This window comes from Dacryopinax primogenitus (genome assembly GCF_000292625.1).
Source record: "Dacryopinax primogenitus strain DJM-731 SS1 chromosome Unknown DACRYscaffold_8, whole genome shotgun sequence".
Taxonomy (NCBI): Eukaryota; Fungi; Basidiomycota; class Dacrymycetes; order Dacrymycetales; family Dacrymycetaceae; genus Dacryopinax; species Dacryopinax primogenitus.
Genome location: NW_024467205.1, coordinates 631,549 through 653,072, shown reverse-complemented (window position 1 = coordinate 653,072; position 21,524 = coordinate 631,549). Strand labels below are relative to the sequence as shown.

The 21,524-nt window shown below is 49.5% G+C and overlaps 7 protein-coding genes across 7 annotated transcripts; 3 read left to right on the top strand and 4 right to left on the bottom strand.

Moving 5' to 3' along the window:
- Positions 1 to 184: 184 nt before the first annotated feature.
- On the top strand, positions 185 to 432 carry DACRYDRAFT_107191 (uncharacterized protein; the record flags this gene model as incomplete). The annotated part of the gene is made up of 2 exons (XM_040768429.1): positions 185 to 247; positions 295 to 432. 2 exons carry the CDS (start codon positions 185 to 187, stop codon positions 430 to 432), a joined length of 201 nt encoding a protein of 66 aa, XP_040629158.1.
- A 466-nt stretch (positions 433 to 898) lies between these two features.
- Positions 899 to 2,246, bottom strand: DACRYDRAFT_107190 (uncharacterized protein; the record flags this gene model as incomplete). The annotated part of the gene is made up of 2 exons (XM_040768428.1): positions 899 to 2,108; positions 2,167 to 2,246. The coding sequence occupies 2 exons, from the start codon at positions 2,244 to 2,246 to the stop codon at positions 899 to 901; spliced, it is 1,290 nt and encodes a 429-aa protein (XP_040629157.1).
- A 139-nt stretch (positions 2,247 to 2,385) lies between these two features.
- On the bottom strand, positions 2,386 to 3,757 carry DACRYDRAFT_107189 (uncharacterized protein; the record flags this gene model as incomplete). The annotated part of the gene is made up of 4 exons (XM_040768427.1): positions 2,386 to 2,462; positions 2,512 to 2,629; positions 2,686 to 2,945; positions 3,412 to 3,757. The coding sequence occupies 4 exons, from the start codon at positions 3,755 to 3,757 to the stop codon at positions 2,386 to 2,388; spliced, it is 801 nt and encodes a 266-aa protein (XP_040629156.1).
- Positions 3,758 to 4,242: 485 nt separating this feature from the next.
- DACRYDRAFT_21966 (uncharacterized protein) lies at positions 4,243 to 5,987 on the bottom strand (the record flags this gene model as incomplete). Its single annotated transcript, XM_040772625.1, has 2 exons — positions 5,692 to 5,987; positions 4,243 to 5,642 (listed from the first exon to the last, which is right to left on the bottom strand). A coding segment is annotated over exon 2 (1,193 nt), but the record flags the coding sequence as incomplete, so codon positions are not given.
- Positions 5,988 to 6,313: 326 nt separating this feature from the next.
- On the bottom strand, positions 6,314 to 7,966 carry DACRYDRAFT_21962 (mitochondrial carrier). Its single transcript, XM_040772624.1, has 4 exons — positions 7,524 to 7,966; positions 6,823 to 7,465; positions 6,614 to 6,746; positions 6,314 to 6,565 (listed from the first exon to the last, which is right to left on the bottom strand). Exons 1-4 carry the CDS (start codon positions 7,878 to 7,880, stop codon positions 6,541 to 6,543), a joined length of 1,158 nt encoding a protein of 385 aa, XP_040629154.1. The 5' UTR covers positions 7,881 to 7,966; the 3' UTR covers positions 6,314 to 6,540.
- Positions 7,967 to 8,495: 529 nt separating this feature from the next.
- DACRYDRAFT_88689 (uncharacterized protein) lies at positions 8,496 to 9,050 on the top strand (the record flags this gene model as incomplete). Its single annotated transcript, XM_040776873.1, has 3 exons — positions 8,496 to 8,585; positions 8,759 to 8,827; positions 8,901 to 9,050. 3 exons carry the CDS (start codon positions 8,496 to 8,498, stop codon positions 9,048 to 9,050), a joined length of 309 nt encoding a protein of 102 aa, XP_040629153.1.
- Positions 9,051 to 17,548: 8,498 nt separating this feature from the next.
- DACRYDRAFT_107186 (uncharacterized protein) lies at positions 17,549 to 18,430 on the top strand (the record flags this gene model as incomplete). The annotated part of the gene is made up of 2 exons (XM_040768426.1): positions 17,549 to 17,861; positions 18,324 to 18,430. 2 exons carry the CDS (start codon positions 17,549 to 17,551, stop codon positions 18,428 to 18,430), a joined length of 420 nt encoding a protein of 139 aa, XP_040629152.1.
- Between the last annotated feature and the right edge of the window lie 3,094 nt (positions 18,431 to 21,524).

The following is a 21,524-nucleotide window of genomic DNA, read 5'->3' as shown; positions in this document are numbered from 1 at the left end:
CCTCTCCTCGCTCGGACCGATCGACACGTCATCTTTCCTCCTGCTCCCTCCAAAGCCATCCAAGAAAGAGCAGGAAGGGAAGAAGAAAGGCGGAACTGCTGTCGTCCAGTTCTTGACCAAACGAGGTGCTCTAGCGGCGAGCCAGGCTGGTGGGAGACGAGATCTGGGACTGGAGGGAGTGAAAATGGAATGGGCTGCTGGCGAGCCTGCATGGGTGGCGAAGGCGCTTGAAGAGACATCCAAACCGGTACGTCTCTGCTGGCTCCGACAGGACCTTGGCTAACCGACGCTCAGAAGATGGATGCACCGAGTCTGCCGAACTTTGACTTTGCCGACCAGGGACTGGATTACGAGAGCCTTACGCTAGCTCGGATGAGGCGCGCTGAGAGGGAGAGGCTGGAGCGCGAGATCAGGGAGCAGGAGGGCGAGTAGGGTCGGTGATCCATGATGATTGTGTGTACTTGTGCTGTCTCTTGGGTGTGGCAAGAGCTCATACGCTAGATGTCCATGTCAAGACAGGAAGTATGGATCCGCAGTAGGTTGGGATCTTTATACTCGGAAGATGAACGGTCATCACGCTGGCAGTCTTTCACACAGATCTACGATGCGGTTGAGGTACATAAAACTGACGCTCACATGCGCATCATGACCCTCTGTCATGGAATCGACATCTTCCTAGTGCAGGCGAAGAGAGACATAGGCGGATTCTCTGTATCATAGCCTGGCGCGAGAATTGTTATTCTCCCAACACTGCCAATAAAATGTTCTGTTACATATCAAGCTGCTGCGTGATAGACTGTGATGAAAAGCGGGCGGAACACTCTCGCGTCGTTCGACGGAACATACATGTACATTTGGCAACGTTAATGTTCTCAGCTTGTAGCACTCTCCTACTCATTCAGCCTATGTTCCTCCTTCCCTTTCGCCTTCGCCTCGCTACAATCCCCAGTCGTTTACTCCCCCATTGGCCCCCAATTTGGCCAAAAATCGTCGCTTTCCTTCGCTGCAGGGGCCATCCCATCCGGACCTTGTCACCAAAGAATATCCTCCCAGCATTTAACTCCATTGTCAGCGCAGAGTGCCACGCATGGCAGTTCTCCTGAACAGCTCTAAGGGACGAGAAAGGCACATAGATGTCCCACGCCAGCATGTCATTGTCGTAATCTCCGTATTCCATCACTGTCACTTCCTTCTCGTGAGATTTCAGTGAGAAGATCATTCGTATGACAGGTTTGAGTCCCGGCTGTGTAGGGTTCAAATCGGTGTCCCCAGAGCCGTGCATTTGGTGGACAATGCGATCCATGTCCTCGAACGATTTCTCAGAGGGCTTTTGCATACCAACTCGAGACCTGGTTTGGAGAAACATGGTGCTGGTGTTATCCGGCGCAATCGCCGTCCCATCGATAGTGTAGGGGAAAGCAGCGTCTATACCCTGTTGCCCGAACTGCGAGGAAATTGCGACACGTCTCGTAAGATACCGATACCATGACTTCAACCCCGGAACGTTCCCATAGATTTTGATGATGTGATTAAAGTTTCCGAATGAGTTCTCGAATGTCTCTTGAAAATTCTTGGTATGGAAACATCGACCACGTGATGCTTGGGAACTCTTGAGCTTCTGCCACGAGATATCGGTAAGCAGGCACTCGAAGAAGCTAGGTATCGAAAATTTGCCACTTCGAGTGGCAGCATCGCTGGCGAGGATCATAAGGAGTTCGGCCACCATCTCCCCTCGTTCACCCACACTGATCCCGGGAGAGCTGAAAACCCCGAAGAGCGCATCTGTTGCACTAAAATCCTTGCGCATTGCAGCCTTGGCACCCTCTGAGATGATTGGCTCGCTCGGAGAGCCGGTGAGAAGGGTTTCGTTATTATCGGTGATTCCATAGAGCACACGCATATGCTGAGCAATCTGCCGATTTATCGACTGGATGGCTGCACTTGTATTTGTGCGAATATCGAGTGGGATCCGTCGCGCTAAAATCGCCAGCTTTTGACCTTCATTGTACCCCGTTTCGTTTGAGGCGCCGACTAGTTTCTCCCTGGCAAAAGCCACCAAATCATCGCCGACATCACTATTGATGCCGTGCTCAGCCCGTGTGCGAAATCTTCAGACAATGCCAAGTCAGCATTTCCCATTTCCCAAGTACGGGTAAGAACGCTTACAGCATCCTCGACTGCTTGCACATGAACTCGGGTTTGCCCACTAAAGTCAGATCCATCTCATCCGGTTGTATCCGTGCCATGTTGAAGGGAAAGCTGGTGAACGCTGGCAAGTTATAACACGACCCCGATTGAATGCGGGCTGATGGATCCAACTGCATGGGAGCCGCAAACTGTGTGCTGCTGCCAGACGTTGAGACAAAGCATGGTGTGGTTTGTCGTTCAGATAGCGCGAAACCCGGCACAATACTGAGTAGGCGGACCAATCCGAAGCCCGATCCCCGGTGCAGCGATCTTTCCTGAACAATGTATGAGTTTCGTCGAATGTGAGCAACACAGTCGGTAGACTTGATGACTTGTCAGGCTGTAGACGGGCCGAGAATTTCTCGAACGAATCTATCATGCGAGACTTGCACGATCGCTCCCTGGCCGACAGGTGAGGTGACTGATTCATTTCTTGCCACATCTAGTGTGGATGAGTCGGATCTTACTTGCGCACATATTGAAGAACCCAGTGCGGACCTGTTTCGATTTCTCCACCACACTCTTGAAGAACTGGCGTCGTGTCGAGCTGGGTTCTTTCATATGCGTCCAGGTCGCCATGTACCCGCGAAACCAGTCTGCCATATCGGCATATTCTTGCTTCCCGCCCTTCTGCTCTATAAGAGAGGCCAATTCATCGTAGAGCGTCTTGAGAAAGCATAGTATCGCGGTTTGACACTCGTCCATCTCCTTCGGAAGCAGCAAGTATTCCAGCACCTCGGTGTCTGCAGGAGGGAAGCCTGCAACCACAGGCTCATCAGCACTATAACCCATACTGGTAAGCAGAATTATATACCACCACTCGCATCCCTGAGAACAAAAAGAACTGTGAAGAGTGTTTTGGGTGATTCGTGCACAATACGCGTCTTGCCCATGCCAGAAGAATTAGCAATCACGAAATTTGCCGCGTAGATCCCCGTGTCACTTCAGGACATGCTATAACATTCCTCGATGTGTTTGTGAAAGATATCCACACCATCTCCTACGTATTGAGAGGACCAGGACTTGACCGTGACTAACATCAGAATTCCATCAGTGATTGACAGTGGACGCCAGAGGGTACAGGGACATACCCCGTTCTTGGGCCCTGAATGAAACTGGAGAGTCTTTCGAGACAGGTGCTGACTTGGGAGGGTGAATCACATCTGATGGTGCAGGGAATACATAAGCCACAAGGTCGAGAGGATGCGCTACGGAGACACGCACCATAGAGCTGGCGTAATTCAATGGGGAGCACTGCTGGGTCTCGTTCGACTGCCCTCACAATCTCCCCTGCGGTCTGTCGCAACTCCGGTGAGAATCCGTCTAGCCTACCCATCGTTACCTGCGGCAGGTGATCCACACTCGTGTCTTCTGTTTCTGTTGTGTCCGCCCCATCGCTGATGTTGGCGAGCCGAGCAAATCGTACCCAAAGTTTAAGCTGCTTGAGCCACACTTGCACTTGGGCTTGACGCGCCGAGTCGGTATCACTATGAAGCGTCTTGGAAGGTGGGTGGTCTATATCTGATTTTTCATCTTGTGGACGCTTGTCGACTTTCTTTTTTGACGGCATCGTTTGGAGTCTGTTCACGTAGAGCTCTGCAAGTTGGCGCAACGTCCTACTTCAGGGTTGCACGTTGCACGTGACTAGTGTTATGCCTTGAGCGCCCAACTGACGTCACTTCGCTATCTGTTTCCGTGACACGTGACTATGGCGAGACCAAAACGGCGTGCCAACTTCTCACATAAAAATGAAGTATTAATCTGTCAGGTTGCCTCGTCAAATGGACGCCGACTGTTCATCATCCGGTTCAGGGTACAGAATCCCCCCAACAACGCCCAGCGGGCATACATTCTCAGCCTCTGCGCTTGTTCAACATGACCGCACTGACATCCCCAGACAAGGATTGCGTTGTGGCATTGGTAAAATATGCGAAGGTCCTGGTCATTCTTTTGCTGAATACCACCGTAACGCACTTGAAAGGATATTCGCAAGAATGGAATACAAAATGATATTCTCAGAGTGGTAGTGTACAATATGACCGTTCATACGTGAAAAAAAACATATGCATATTCCTACACCCGACGGTGTGAGACCCCAGCCAAGATGCTCACCTTCTCCGCGTTGCCCCTGTCATGACGGCTAGCGCGATCCGTCCCACACACTGGCCAGTGACGACCTTGTGCATATCACCTGCGTCCCACTTGTGTGCCTCGCACTCGAATGTCTGCAGGTTCGGGAATGTCCTGAGCAGGAAGGCGAATGTTGGCCTGGGCTCGGTGCACGATGCATATCCGGCGTTGTACTTCGTCACAGCGGAAGTGGTAGGGAAGTATCCATCGGGCGGTGGGGGAGGCGCCCCCGTGTCCAGATTCACGGCGAGTGTCAGGTCGGTCAGCTTTGTACATCTCTGGGAGACGAAGTCGAGTACTGCGCAGGTTGCGCGGGGCCATTTTTTGGGATCGCGCACCGTGAGGGACTCGACGTCTGGCCAGGATTCGAACAGTTGCTGGAACTGGTCGTCGGAGTAGTTCAGCCTGCACTCCCAGAAGCACACGTCGCGGAGCTTCTTGCACTGGGTGAGGGGCTCGAATACGGGGAAGGCGATGCTGTGCACGGGAAAGATGCGCGAGACGAGTTTGAGCGCAATGATGGTGCCTGCCCAGCGGGTGGAGATGGTTGATATGCTGGATTGTAATGCAGGGATCGTCTTGAACGGAAGCTCGAGACGCTCGATCTGGGAGGAACTGATCCGCTCAAGCAGGTAGGACACATCCAAGAAGTCCTTGTATGCGCCCGCAGTAATGACGAGGCTTTTAAGCTGCGAGAACGCGGTGGGAGGGAGCTCGTACGGCGGTTCTGGGCGGTCGGCGAACTCAGTGTGATCAACGACAGTGCCGAGCTGGAGGTATTGCAGCTCCGGGAGCGCAGCCAGAATAGGAAGGAAGGTCGTTCCCTGAAGGAGGAGCTTGAGGGTCAATCGGGTTATATGTTGCAGGAACTTGAACTGGAGCTCGAGGAAGATCTCCTCGAGCGCTGCATCCTGGTTCCAGTGCTCGAGCGTATCCCCGATCTGGAACGAGAAGCTCTTGAGCCTGCGGGCCTCCTTGCTGACCCCTTGCAATAGCTTCTGCAGGAATGTCGTATTCCGTGGTACGTCAACTTGGATCGTGAGGTCCGAGTAGGGCAACGCCTTCAGCAGAGGCACGAACACATCCGTGCACTGGTCGCCGAGCGGTGCGTCACGGTGGATGATGAGATGCAAGCTTTGGAGAGCAGGGAGGAATGAGGGGTGCGAGGAGATCATGATAGGCACGACAATAAGACGGGGGCATGATGTTATTAGTTGGTCGGTGAACCGGTTGTTCTCGATCGTCAAATGCCGGATATGTTTCGTATACTGCGCAACATGCTGCACTTCTGCCTCTTCCAGTTCGGGTCTGAGGACGTAAACGCCCTGCACACGACGTCAGCTCAATGGTAACCTTTGTACGGACAAAACGCACCCTGTGATCGTCTCTCCCCATTTCGAGCCCCTTTGGCAGTAGCCGCCATATCGCATACCGGTGCTCGACATGAGTCCACACGCTTGGGCGGACAGTGTCCCATACCTGAGTGCAGGTCTGTCCAAAGCGGAGCCGGTCGGGTGTGTCGAGGAAGAGCAGGATGTGGGAGACCAATTCGTGTATGGTGAATATCGTGTGCATCGTTTGTCGGCGCGGGTTAAGTGATCAAGAGGGTCATGCGCTAGAAAGAGCGTGTGCTGGCAATAGAAAGTAAATATACAAGTAGGCTTGTGTGGTGCTGGTCGTCCGAGTCCAGGAGGTCAAGTCGGGGCGCGGACGACAGACAAGCCAGGTGATCCCGCCTGTCGGTCGTGCACGGAGATGGGACGGATGAGATTAGATCCGCTGCTGCGTAATTTACTTCGTTGTCTGATAACAATTTGCAAAACATTGATCAAAATCAACTGATATTCAGCGCGAACGCTGTATGAGCTCGAAAAGGATATATCCACACAATAGAATGGCCACCGAGGTTGATATTTCGGCCGTCCGAGCTTTTCGGAGCCGCCAAGCACTCGCAGTCAATTCTAGTCCTGGTCCAGCTTAATCCCCAACAACAAATATCTTGATCACTACTATTTGGCACACTCTAGATCTCTCCTCTTTTTCTGTTTGTAATACATCGACTGATGCACTCGTTTAGACGCACAACAAAGCAACCAAGCACAGCTCTTGGGACTTGCCGTTCAAGTAGCCCAGAACACTGTTTGTTACACCGAGAATACCGTGACAGGATACATATCCATCCTTTCAAGTCGCCAACAAAAGATCCCTCGCCCCGTCCAAGCTCTACACCCCAACCTTCCCCTCCCACCTATGTCTCATCAGCCACGCACTCCATGTGAGTAATAAAAAGGCCCACATGTCCTGGAAGAGTTTCCACAGCACGCTGAACATCAGCCCTTGGAGGCCGTTTGCGAGGATTCGCGTGCTGAGGCCTCGTAGGAAGAGGGAGGCATACCCCGAGGACTGGATTATTCTGAGGGCAGCTTGGTCTGCATGTATGTCAGTATGCAGGTAATCGGCAAGGTGGAAAGGGGAAAGTGGAAGGGAAGGATAAGAGGCACGCACAGTAGCTGATCTTGCTCTGGTTCACTTGGCGATAGGTCTTGAGCACCCTGAGCGAGTTGCTCACCGAGTCGCTAACCACACTAGCCACAAACCCGATAAACGCCTGCCTGAGTAACCGCTGCACTCCCTCCGCTGGAGGAAGGACCTCGCTGAGCCAGTTGTAGGTCGCGAACCAAGGAAAGTTGCCCACGAAACTCGCGACGGCGGTGGCGATGGCGCCGTACCAGAGCGTACCTATGCCGTATGCTTTCACGCGGTCTTTGAGTATGCCCCACCCGGCACGACCCTGCGTCTGCATGGTCGTCTTGACGGTGTCGATCGGTACAAGGATCGTCCGGAACAGCGCAGCAGCCACGCTGGCGAACGCGGTCTTTGCAGGGCTCGGAAGGTGCTCGAGCACAGGGTTCGACGAGAGCAACGCAAGGATACCAACGTTCGCAAAGGTATCCGCAAACCGGGCGATAGGGCCTTGAAATAGTGCGGCTGTGAGGCCGGCGTAGTACCGAGTGACACCGCCTTCACGCCAGAGCTCTTTGGAGGAAGAGAACATGGTACCTCCGAAACGGTATTGGAAGTTCATGATCGTGCGAAGGGGCATGAGGGTGAGTACTTGGATGACCATGGCTGCTGCACCGGAGACGCCCTGGAACGGGGTGAGCAGATCATTCTCCGGAGTAAAGAGAGGAAGGGAAGAGACGTACACCACCGATAGCCTTCTTCAAGCTTCCCATGAAGTCAAACTTTGCGCCTCCTTTCACTATAGCGAGTACGACGCATACAGTGGTGAACGAAGAGAAGACGAGCCAGAAGATGAGCCACCAGATCAGTCTGCGACGCTGTTCCTCAGGAGGGACATGGCCTGGCAGGTCCTCAGGGTTAACGCGTACACCAGGGGGTGGATCTGCGTCGGATTTCGGCGCCCAGGTAGACGGTTCAGGTTGTGGAGGGAGGAGAGGGGTCGTCTCTGTTGAAGATGGTTCTGCATCTGCTGCTACTGATGGTGGGTCGGCAGGCTTGCCGTTGAGCAGCGGCTGAGCTTCGGGGTCGTCTACTGTCATTGTTGGGAAGGAGAGTGTGTGCGATGTGGAGGTATGCCGTCTATGAGGTGGATATATGCACTGCACAATTGCTGGCGTTATTGTTCTATCCCTGTAGTGACCCGTTGTGCGATAAGTATAGCCCATGTGCCAGCACTGATGATTATGATGGACGTTCGCGGACAGCCGCGGTGTTAGGGGTCCCAGCTGTCCGCGAAAGGCCACCAGACGTGGTTGTTGCTGGACAAGGGTCCTCGGCATCTAATTTTCCTCAAATCCATGTTTTTTCACTATTTGGGTTTAATTCCGATGATTTTTCTTTTTTTGTGGCTGTGAGCGAAGGAAAAGGTCTGCATTTGAGTCCAGGGTCTAGTATCTGTTTCCTTCTCAATGGAAGCAAATACTTCGCTTCCATTTAGTGGAAGCAGATAGGTACTCCTGCGCAGGCGGAGTTTTTGCTTCCGTTTCTCTTAATTTGCCTCCATTCGCCTCTGCGGAAGTTCTTACTCTCCTTGCTCCATCTTCCCTGATGTGTCTGTTGTTCTCCCATCATCACTCATCTGTTGAACACCACTCTTCTACTATACCTTCTGCCAACTTGGCTTTGGCCTGGGAGCAGTATTGTAACCAAACACAATGAGCAAGCCCATCTCACAACAATACATGACAGCAGTGCATCCCAGGACAACTCCAATATCTGACATTTATGATGACCAGCTCCCTCTTGTCTAGACCTCCTTGGCTGGTATTCTCCCTTCATCATCGACCAATACCCATACATCCAAGACTGCACAGTCAGCATGTTTAATTTGCTTTGGCCATGCCATGTGACATCAGACACCAATCTGATCTGCAGCAGAGGCTGATTCAAATGCCCCTTGGTGCTCAATAGTGCACAGGGGATTCCCCATCAACTTGCTTTTGATTTGCAGTACTGCTATCTGAATAAGGGAGGATACAAGGGCAGGGTACATGCTCACCTTCACTGGGGAGTATCTGGCATTGACATACATTGTTGGCTTACTCCAAAAAACTGAAAAGACGCTGAGTGGATGCTGTTATGACTTAGATATACCAACCTCTATCCATGCCAATGGCACCCACATTAGGGGTAGTCCCACTCACCTCTCACCAGTGAATTTGACCAAGCTCACTCTGTCCCATGCTCACCTTGCATCAATGTCTCCTTAGCTACCCAAAATCAAAGGCAGGAAACACATCAGATGGATGGCACCCATCACCAGGGTGAGAGGAATGCAAGAGAGGATAAAGTCAGAGGAGAGTGCTGAGCTGTGGTGGACTCACAGGTGCGCTTGATTCTGTTGTTGGTGAGGGGCTTCACTGATAAGCTGCAGGCTTCTTGATGGGCCTGACAACTCTGGTGCTGACTGCCATCCTGATGACTCACTGACTGATTTTGGCTAGGTCAATGCATTGGAATTCAGACAACAGCACACAATCACTGCCCACTATCTCCAGTCCATCACCCACCTCCTCCAGCCCATCACCCACCTCCTTTGGCCCATTGCTCTCCTCCCTGTGGTCATGATATGCCTGTCAGCACCAGTGGATATCTCCCTGTTGAACACCCTTTCTGCGGCATCTCATTCCTTTCCATTTCATCCTGGTCCCCTTCACCGTCATACACCACACACTGCTCCCATCACCCCTCTCCTCCACCTGCATCCTTGCCTCACCAACAGCGCAGCCTGTTTCCTTTCCACCACTACTTCCATGCTCACTCAACTTTGTCTGCCCATCTCTTTGCATAACTCACTCTGGCCATTTGGAGGCTTGTTGAGATGTTTGCCCCCTTCTTTCCCCCATCCGGCCTGGACCTACTGGGTACAAATCATGGTCCACAGGGACAAACACTGCATATTCCCTCCCTGCTCATTGAGCAAACCATGAAGTGTTTGCCGACAGTCTGTCTCTTCTCCTTTTTGGGGAAGGGGGAAGGGGGCTGCAAACCCAAGCATTTGGCTCAACTTCACCAAGTCAGTCTCAGTCAGCATCACCAACAGCATTGTAGACTTGCTTCCCATGTTTGAGCCATGAGCTCAGCATGTTGCTGCTGCACTTGATCAAGCCATTCCATGCTGGCATTCTGTGTCATGTGCTTTCAGGTGCACATGCGCACACCACCTGCACTTGCTTCATGCTCAATAAACATTATCGACCCGTCTGTCCTCTCTGCATCTAGTACCCTCCCTCACAGCCATCTCCTGATCACTCTTTAATTGCCCTGCTCTTCTCCATGGGTCAGGCTGGTACATGCATCACCCAGCAAAGTTCTGGAGAAAACAAGGAAGCTGCTCCAAGCAGGGTCAACCCTTAATGAGGCATCTTTGAGCTTCCAAGAGTGCGGGAGGATGGGACTATGGTTGGTGTTGGACAAGCACATGGGCAGGTTTTGGCGAGCATCAGCAGGATTGGGCAAGGGTACAGTGGATGCATCCTTGACTTGTGTCAGGGGAGACTGGGGTGACCTTTGGTGCTGCCAGGTAAACAATCCAATCATTACTGCTGGTCATGGAAGTAGATGGCTTGATGTACCGTGACACATGGGCAGGAGAGCAGGTCGAGAGTTGACAAATGCAGGAAGCGAGTGGCATCAAAATCACAAGATATGCACAATGGGAAGTGCCTTGATCTGGGCATTGTGCACTCTATCCTTCATGCATCTTTGCACACTCTCAGCATTCATCTACGATGCCCTTGCAAGACAATAATCCACCTTTTGAGCAAGACCAGAACCCAACACTCCTCTATGTTCCACATTCTTGGCACCAATATAACTCAGCAGCAGCAATGCGCAACCCCTTCTCTCCAACATCTGCATCTCGATTGACCCCAACACAACCCTTGCTACTCCATTCATCAAATTCCACCAAGGACAGACATAACAGGGATGGCATTTCCTTGATTTCCTCTTTCTGCTGAACAACCCCACCTCTGGTGGGGTGTGTCAGGCCGATATTCCCACGGCTATTTTCGGGCCCTTAGAGACTGTTGCATGGCACTATAGAACCTCACTACACAGGACAATGCACCCCAGCGACAAGTCTCGACTCCCACAAATATTCGGCATGACAACTACTAGGATTCCCCATGTGACGGGACCACCCGGATATTCGGCATGACAACAGTGGGTTTCCTCCACAATGGGATCGACCCACCCAGATATTCAGCATGCCACCATCTGCCTTGGAGAGGTATCTGGAGACTGGTTTAGTATAGAGTACAGTTTAGATTAGCTAGTATAAGTAGTTTCCAGAAACTCCTGTATGTAGCTTATTCTGCCCCTTTTCTGTTAGCGTTATATGGATCCGATTATCCCCATACTGGATAAGCAACATCATCTTAACTTAGTGTATTCAACTTGACTTATTGTGACTTGACTGGACGGACACTGAGCTCTGGTTATAGCATACTGATTTTTGATAGCTCAGCTACACGCTGACTCCCGCTTTTCTACTGACTTTCCCCTTCTCTCCCCTCTTTCCCCAGCAAGTTCTCACACACCACCCATCGGACCAATATTTCGGACACCTTTTGGGTCAGATCACTGCACAGTAAAGATTCATTCTGTCAACCTGAGCTGACATCTCCATACTGTTACCAAGGTGTCTTTGTGCATGTTATCATTGTGTTCAACAAATGGCATACCTATACAGATCCACACATCAGACTCATTGGTACTACAAAAGGCTGGAATGGTCTCTCAACCACCCCTTACTATGACTTATACAACATGGCCATTATTTTGCCATCTCTTCTCTGTTATGCACTTTCAATGAATACCCAAGACTACTGCTGTGCTCTTGTGAACAATGAATGCAGTCACTTCAGTGCTCCTAGGCCCAGGTTTAGGGCCCCAGATGCTGATTTTGAGTGTGCAGGATGATGTTAGTGTTGAGTGTACTTTTGAGGCCAATGAGAAGGAAATATAGGAGGCTGGGAAGGTATGGACCTTGCCCTCACACCCTCATACCCCTACACCATTACACCATTACACTCTCACACTCTCACACTCTCACACCCTCACACCTTCACACCCTTGCACTTGGGGGTGGTGTGAGCAGAGCTTGCATGGCTGATTCCCCCCCAAACAGCACATGACCTATATTAGTCAGCTTACTATGGTAACTGTAGTCTGCAGCAGACAGTAGAGTGTTTTCTGCAGACTTGGAAATAGTGTGTCTCAGGTTTGGCAAATACATGGAAATCCTACACTGCACAATTTCACCTAAACATTAGCTTGGTGCAGATTTAGGTAGTGTAAAAACTGAAAGATTCTTATTTCCATTGGAGGATTGCAGGATTATTCTTTGTGTGTTTGGCATTCAGTTTGGATATCTCCTTTACCACATTTCCTGATAAATGGTATAACAACTTGTTTCCAGGATTATTATTATTATTATTATTATTATTATTATTATTATTATTATGTGTATAGACCCCTGTGGGAGTCCTTCAAACAAAATAAGAAAAGGGATACTGCAGCTGGAAAGGACTCTGTAGTGGTTAATATCTAAATCTAGGGCTAGGGCATCCAAGGGGACTCTGTCAGGGACTGATATGAATCAGCATATGATAGCAGGGGCATGTTGGGGTGAGAAGGGCCTTTGGGATGCTTCAAGACCTTCATAGATCATCTAAGGGTCACCACATAGGTATGCTAGCAACACCCTATGCCTCTCAATATGTTCCAATTAATTATGCAGTCATTCACCAAGTGTCATGGGTTTCCATAGTCATAAGAGGGGTCCCTATCATGGCCATGTCTTGGCTCAAGGTTTAATGTATGAAGTGGAACCTCACTATGCATTCACAACAGGGGTTTCCCCCATAGCCATTCATTTAGGTCTCTCTCATCATGATAGATACATACCATGACAGTCAATACACTCATTGCATTTACAGACTCATGATCAGTCTGACACACAACACAGTGACATTTCCCACATCAACTCAACATGCAACATGACAACATTGATTAATGACTCTTAAAATGTAATAGATACATACTGTGACAGTCAATACACTCATTGCATTTACAGACTCATGATCAGTCTGACACACAACACAGTGACATTTCCCACATCAACTCAACATGCAACATGACAACATTGATTAATGACTCTTAAAATGTAATAAGATCAATATTAATTGATTGAATCTGATGCCTTCAGTTTGCCTGCAAATACAAAGCTGTAAAAACAACTATTGGCCACCTTGCAACAGATGTTCTGCACCTCTCTAGTGGAATATCCCAATACATAGCCTCATTGCATCCCATAAAAATCTCTCCTACATGTGTGCTTTGATTGTGTGCATATAGGGGTCAATAATATTATCTAATGTAGGGTGCACAAAGGTCTGCTCAGAGCTTATAAGCCCTGCTGACATGATATTCAGATTGGACCTGATGGAACACAGTGATTATGTAATTATTATTATTGAAACTCAGTGGAATCAACTGCACCCCATGTGAGTGGCATGAGTTGGCCTGCCACAGGCCAATTCATGCCGCTAGTCTGCTGACCTCATATGTAATTTGTCATGAGATATTATCCTTTTAGGGCTTTTTCCTTTTTTGTAGCAGTTATAGGGGTCCCAGTGGCAGCCACCACCTCACTTTCACACTCTGCTGTTGCTGAGCCTGGCACAGAGGCAAATGTGCTTCTTCCCTCATGAATTCAAACCTCACACTATCAACTTTCCATAGATTTGAACTAGAATCTAGTTCAAATGCAGGTTGAATGCAGGTTGAATGGCACATGGACTCAAATTCAACATGATGGTGATTGTGCATGACTGGCTCAAGGCACTTGAAAAGTCAATGCTTCTGGAGGATATCATGAGGTGAGCAGTGTTGCTGGACTGATGTGTGTCTGAACTGACATATCCTCAGCACTTCCTATACCTGTGGCATCCCTGGGGAGGTCCATGGACAAAGGAGGATCTCCAATGCTGGCTGGAATTGGAGGAGGGTGTGGGGTTGTTGACATGGAGGGTATGGCTTGCTGATATGGAATGAGCAGGGTCATTCTGTGTTGGTGCTTTGGGCCACCATGAATGGTTTGTCAGAGGATTGCTTCAACTACTGGAACACAGTCTGCACCACAACATGGCCAATGTCTCATCATCATATCTCTCAAATGAAAATCTGCCTTTCAGGAGAGAATTCAAAAGCAGAATTGGCACTGATCTTCAATATGTATTGATGTACTGTGGTCACCACCTGTTACACTCTGCAGAAGGATTCAAAGTGGAAGAAGAAGTGGATGGCTTGATAAACTGTCAGGCTCCTGTTCTGGTTGGAGCTTGGCTCTCTGACAAATATGCTGGTTTGGGTCACATGGTGTATTGAGTATGCAAGAAGATGGCTGTGTGTAGGTCTCACTTGTCACCAAAACACAATATGTCACTGAGATGATTTAGATGGCCATCCTGGCTGAAATGGCCCATGATACACTGAAGTTCATCCAGAGCCACAGCTGCATGATGTGAAGATGCGCCCCACACATCTATCTATTGATCTGCCTTGGTATGGATGCCTTCAGAATCCACACTCAGATGTTTTTATGCCGGATGTTTCTGGGAAAAGGCTATGTGCAATTTCAGAGAGCACTGGATGGGTTCATTCTGTCATGGAGGGACACAACTTCTGGGTGAACTCTGTTGCATTCTTGCCCAATGGTTCTCAAATCATGTCTGGTTCATACAACAATACAAACAAGGTGTGGAATGCACAGATGAGCACTGTGATTGGCCTACCAATGGAGGGCCACAAAGCATCATCTACTCTGTCACATTCTCGCCCAATGGCTCTCAAATCATGTCTGGTGCAGGCAACAAGACAATCAGGCTATGGTGTAATGCTGACAATCCTCCAAATAGTGCTGTGGTGGACTGCTCCTTGACCTACCCAACCAATCCCTCAAATCAACTTGAGCTGCTCTGTTACTCCTCAGCATCTTCCTCCTCTGGTCCGGTATGTAGTGCTCACAGTCAATCTTCACAATTGCCTGTCAGTTTCTCGGGTCCAGAGAGTGAGTCATCAGGTGTATGAGTCATTGACAGCTCTGGTTGAGGGTGCAAAAGGTGACCTGATGCTTTGATATGATCCACACTGGTTCAGCTGCAGTCAAGGCAGGGCTTGACTCTGTCCCCTCTGGAAGAGCACCAGGCACAACAACCATACAGCTGTGAAGAGCCGAACTGCCAGTGCATGACCATTGAGTGGGAGACCAGATGGATCATGGGGCATGGAAAGGACCATCTTTTTTGGGTACCTCCAGACAAAACCTGATGATTGCACAATGGAAGACAACTTCTGGTCATACCAGGTCCCACAATCCATATTGATCTCAGTCACTTTGTGCATGGGACAAGATGGGTTGAGTGATTTTCTTCAGATGTCACAGATGATTGAGTATGCTGGTGGTGTAGGAGATAGAGGTAGATTGACAGTCTGACTGAAATGATTATTTTGCAGTGGTTAATACAGCATCTGTTACCTTCTCTGGCTGGCAGCAGTATATTGGATGATCAACACTGGCGCAGTGCCGCCTGGGCTGTTGGCTGGACAGAATTGTTTTGTAAATGTATTGTCCCTTGCCCACTTGCTACAATGCTGCTGATGGCTACATAACAACCCACTGGGACTGGCTTTTGAGAGCACTGCAGCAGTTGAGATGGTAACATATCCCTTGTACAAATTCAAGCTATCCTCCAGAGATTTGTGCTTGATTCTGCTCAGCACTGCATGGTCCTCATCGTCTTCCTCAGGATGCAAATCCATGTACTTTGCTGCACTGGCCAGGTGAGTGACAATGGTGCAAGACCAGTGAATCGCAAGCAGTATTGGTGAAGGAGCAGGGAAGTCTGGGTGGTCCAATGTCAAGTCAATGGTCACATTGCCCATCTTGTATTCACAAAGAGTCTTCAGTGTGTATTTGTTTAGAGTTCCCTATCAAGGTATCAGTTAAGTTGATATTAAAGGAGAAACACTGCAATTTGAAACATATCTGAGGTTGTAGGTAGCAGTGGAGCTGATCAAACCACTCATGACAAAGCAAAGTGCCTGTAAAGATGTTCTCAAGCTGGTGGATCTGTGGCCCATAAAGATACATCAGCAGTTCAATATTGTCTGTCATCCAGGCCAAGACAGCCATGCAGGTGCCAGTCCACTCATGCTGAATTGCCTGGTATGCCCTGCATGGGTCTGGAGGCATTGCACTCACCTTGTCATCATTGTGCTGCCTACTGATGAAGCCTTGTGGAATGATGTGACAGAGTTTTGTGTTTGCCCTCATAGGAATGGAGCCATTGCTGGCCAGAGTTGTGACCAAGCCAGCTTCAATTCAAACTTCATTGACATATCCATCGAAAATACAATGAAATTGGTCATGCTTAAGTGCCTGAGAACCTTCAGCAGGTCTAACAACTGAGCAGGCTTGCAAACACATACCTTAGCTTTGCTTGATTCATGGCTTTTTGGCACTGATTCTGACATCATGGGATAGAAGTCTGCCTGATCTTCAAAGGATGGTCAAGATGGATGTGGGGACAGGGCTGGAGGACCAGCTTGCTTGACTGCAGAAGGACAATGTTTTAAGCACAACAGATATCAAGGTTCTTGATTGGATGTACAGATCCTGATAAAATGCTGCCACCACATTTCCCCTAGTTCCAGGACCACCTCCTTCTGGTTCTCACAGCTGTTGATTTGGACAGCAATATCTCTACATGTGATAGGCACTGGTGGATAGACTAGAAACCAGCCAAGGATGTGCACTCAGATCAAATCCTTCTTTTGGCACAGTTGCATAAGCCCTGGATGGTGACACATGTCCCGTATGCCTGTGTCTGATCATTGTCAAAGTGAGCTGGAGCCTCTTGAGCCAGTGCGAGAGGATAGGTTGGAAAGTCCATGTTGACTGGTCTTGGTTCAATGTTGTTGTGAGTTGCAGTGAGTGACAAGATGGGATAGGCTGGTCTGATTCTCTCAAGTGGAAGACCCTGTGGATAATACATGCTGGATTTGATGCTGGAGTTCATTCAGCCCAACTGCTGGGTGCCTGGCCAAGCCCCGGAGCCAAAGCCATGGCAAGTTCATCTCTTGGCATGACTGCAATGCTGACTGTGGTCACATTAATCTCATCATCATACATCCTCCTCTTTCCTAGAACTGCGACAGAGGTTACTAACATATGTTTGTGTGTGGAAGGTGATATAATGGAGGGCATGGCTCCATCAGTCCCAGCCAAACTTTATCAACATCCTGGCGTTACTGACCTCCATGTGCCTCGTCTGCCAGTGTGCATCACCCTCTCACTGGCATGAATGGTGCATGTGCCTTTTTGTCAACATTGATACTGCCAATCATGGGCACAACCTCGTGCAAGTAGGGTGGAGAGCTCAAGAACAGACTGCTCTTTGTTCTGACCACCCCTGTTCAGAAAGGATGGATAGGCATGTTTCTTACATGCAAGCTAATTTTCCTTGCCCATCGAATCACAACAATTTCCAGATGATCAACCCAGCAATTGTATCCTACTGACCCCATTTTGTAATGTGATCTCGACATGGGAGCAGTCTTGCCCCACTCAACCCTGACAGTGACCATTATCTCTTCCTTCCACATTGACCCCTCTAAGACTCAGCTCCAGCAAAGCACCATGATGCTCATGGTCAGTCATACTGCTCATGCCAAGTCCAATCCTCCTCTTGTCCTCTCCCCAACACACATCATCTCCTCTCTCAGCACATCATCCTGCACCAGCACCTCCTCGCCCTCTGCCAATGAAGCCGCCCAGAACACACTCCCCCCCATGGCCAAGACAGCCATCCTCCCACCCACACACACCCAGATGAGCACTAACAACCCTGTGAGAGCCATCCCAAACACTTTGAGGAATGATGCTAGGGGCATAGGGGTGCGCAAGGCAGAGAGCATGAAGGTGAAGTGCATATGTACACCAAGAGGGGAAGGTGAGTCCCCACCTGTTGTGAGTCAGCTCATGATCTACAAGGGGTATTGTGTTAAGCCAAGAATAGAGAAAGGTGACTGGACCTGGAGGATGAACAGGAAGAGCAGAGAATGGGGAGAGCAAGGGAAGAGTATTGTTGGGGTGGTGAAGACAGGACAAGGGACACTATTTGGGTGAGAGAATTGTATTGCTAGTTTCCACCTTTCTGGTCCTGACCATCCATCCCACAAGCTGATCCCACCATTTCTCAGCCTCTGCTTCACCATTGCACCCAGAAACCACCTCAATGAACATTGTCAGAGTATCTGGAGGTTGAATTCATGTGTTGCAGCTATTGCTTTACCTCAGTGAATGACAACATTCAGTCTTTCATCCCTGAGCTGGAACCCCACACAGCTGGTAAGCATGTTCCCTTCCTTCTCTACTTCCTCCCACTCATTGCTGATCCCTCCCTTAAGCATAGCAACCATCTTCCTCCACCTGTGCTCCACATTCCAGCATGCCTTCCCTGATCCCGACCCAACACTCTCACCTGCCCACCTGCTCCTCACAGTCACCTCTAAGCGCTGAGGACATGCACACCTCTTACACTGTCAGACAGTCCACAGCTTCCACCACAATGCACGCAACCTGGATAATGTTGACTGACAGGGTGTTGATATGCAAACAAAGAGGCCTTGTGCTGCTCATGTGGGGTGGTATGAGAGGGTGGTAGAGTTTTGCCATGAGAATGCCATCAAGGGTGGCTATGAGGCAAGGATTGGGGAGAGGTGACTGGTATATATGATGAGTAGGGAAGGTGCATCATCTTGTTCATGCTTGTCTTGAGATGAGAGGCTGAAACATACTTAGTGATAGTCCCTTCCAACTCCACAAGCACCCATGAACAACACACCTACACCACACCATACTGCCCCATCACACTCTGGCTCAGCATCCTGAAAATACACTCCACCTTGTTCTTTCCACTGCCTTTGCCTGGGCAAGTTGACTGCCTTGACACCTTGTCCCACCCCTCATGCAATCATCTCCCCCATCCATTGTAGCATGCCCATGCAGTTTGTGCCTGACTGTGCAATTGTGAGGAAGGTGACAGAGGTAAATTCTAGGCACTATTTATGCATTTTCCAAACATATGTGCTGACATGCTGTTGCAGGCTTCAGCCCCTGACAGGCCAAGGGAACAGGCAGGTCAGGAGGAAGTTTGAAGGTTAGGCCAATGCTTGTGTCCTGCAGCTACGTGCAGTGGTCCCATCTGATCTTCCAATCTCGTGCTCAGCATTTCCAGCCCATAACTGCCTGCTGTATGGGGGCATTGCAGGGAGGGCAAGGCTGGGGTGGAGAAGGCAGGAGTGAGAAGGGTAGGTTGAGTACCCAGAAATAATCTCTGCTGTCTTTCTTTGCTCACAAGACTCAACAGGACACCCAGGCTGCAAAAGGAGGAGAGCAAGGATATGGGAGGGTGCTTGGTTTGGTCAGGAGGCTGGGATGCTGCTTTGCAGTGTCTGTTACACTAGACAAATCTGCATGCGATAGCAGCCCACTTGTGAAGCAGGGAAGGATGGGGTGTACAGTTCCCATGAGCATCAGGCTCTCTAGTGTCCCTCCATGCTCACACCACTGCACAGAACATGTGATGAGCCTAGGAAGGAGGAGTGTAGGAAGAGGGATGCGCTTAGTCTAGGGTGTCTAGGGCAGCATTATGTGGTGTGTACACTGCACCATTGTCCTCCATATCTGCATACTGACCAATCTTGCAGGTGACAATGGCATGCTGAACAACCCCACCTCCAGTGGGGTGTGTCAGGCCAGTATTCCCATGATTATTTTCAGGCCTTAGAGACCATTGCGTAGCACTATGGATCCTCACTATGCAGGACAACACACCCCAGCAATGAGTCTCGACTCTCTGGATATTCGGCATGACAACTATGAGGTTTCCCATGTGACAGGACTACACAGATATTTGGCATGATGATTATGGGTTTCCTCCATGACAGGATTGACCCACACAGATATTTGGCATGCCAATGCCTGCCTTGGGGAGGTATCCAGAGACTGGTTTAGTATAGAGTACAGTTTACAGTAGCTAGTATAAGTAGTTCCTAGAAACTCCTGTACTTAGCTTATTCTGCCCCCCGTTTCCATTAGAGGTATATGGATCCAATTATTGGTATACTGGCAGACTGGACTTGACTTAGCGGATTTGACTGGACTTATTGTGACTTGACTGGATGGACACTGAGCTCTGATTATTGCATACCAACTTTTGATAGCTCAGCTACAGGCTGACTCCTGCATTCTTACCAACTTTCCCCCTCTCTCCCCTCTTTCCCTAGTGAATTCTTGCACACCACCCATCAGACCAACTTATTTGGACCCCTGATATTTCGGACACCTTTTGGGTTGGATCAATGCTTGACATGGCATGAAGGGTGGGAGGGGCCAGACAAGGGTAAGGGATTCCCATATGCTGGCTGGGGACCAACATCCTCGACATATTCAGAAGAATCAGAATCTCAGGGAAGGTAATACTGTTGTACTCATAGACAAACCACAGACTTTATGATTATACATCACACATGAGCTCTCTGCACCAGATCCATCTTGTTGGCATATGGCTGGTGAAAAGTCCTTCCTCAGAAGTTAGAAGCTTCAGGAGTAACAAGCAGTTAAGGTTCACTTGGGCTGATGTTAGTCAACATGGTTTTGATTGGTGCTGGTGTTCGTGATTAGAAATTGAGGTGGGTGGTGGTGGGCCTTCACAGTGAGGGGCTGATTGCCTATGTTTGACTTCTACTGAATATAGTACTTTGGAATCACACCTCACCCCCCTACAGCATCTTTGCCCCTCCATCCTTCATTTTTTATGCCCCTGGCCCAGCACCTGAGGACACTCCCATCAGGCTGCAGTCAGTGATCAACTGGGTTCCTGTCAGAGCAGTGCATCTGCATCTGTATATGTTCTGAGGGACTGGGATGCTGCCAAGGCACATCAGCAAGCTTGGGGTTGTTGATAGAGTTGGCATTGACATGTGCATCAAGAAAGTTCATGACAAGGGCAATGCACAAACTGGGGGTTGGGGGGTGTACGGCATTTCTGCAAAGCTTGTTGAGGGTTAGAAGGTGTCAGGGCACCAGCTCATTGCTTGGTCAAGAGACATGACTAAGCCTTTATGACATGGAAGTAGCTGGTATACCTTGGCATGTGCTGGAACCTGCTGGAAGGATTGGATGGTCAGGTGACCTGCTGTGCATGGCTGTGCATGACCTCATATGACCTCATCCTTGGTCATATGACCTGATCACCTGACTAGGCTGAGTAAGCAAGATGTTCTAGCAGGTTCCACCACAGAGGCATAAATATAAGGCCTACTCTGCCTGGGGACTGTCTCTTCAGACTTGGTCTCTTAGGAGCATCCACAGGTACCTATACTGTAGATAGGTCTTAGTCATCAGGTCTACTCCACTTCCTTGTTGCCTGCTTAGACTCTTGGCACTCTTAGGTGAGCAGACTTAGTCAGCCTGTGTTGCCCTAACAGAAGGGCCATTTCAAGATCTGAGACACCAGGTAGTCAGGGGTAGGCAGAAGCATTTGGGAAACAGCTGTCCTCATCAGCCTACCATGTTCAGTGCAGTGTTCTGATGCACTCACAGAGGTTGT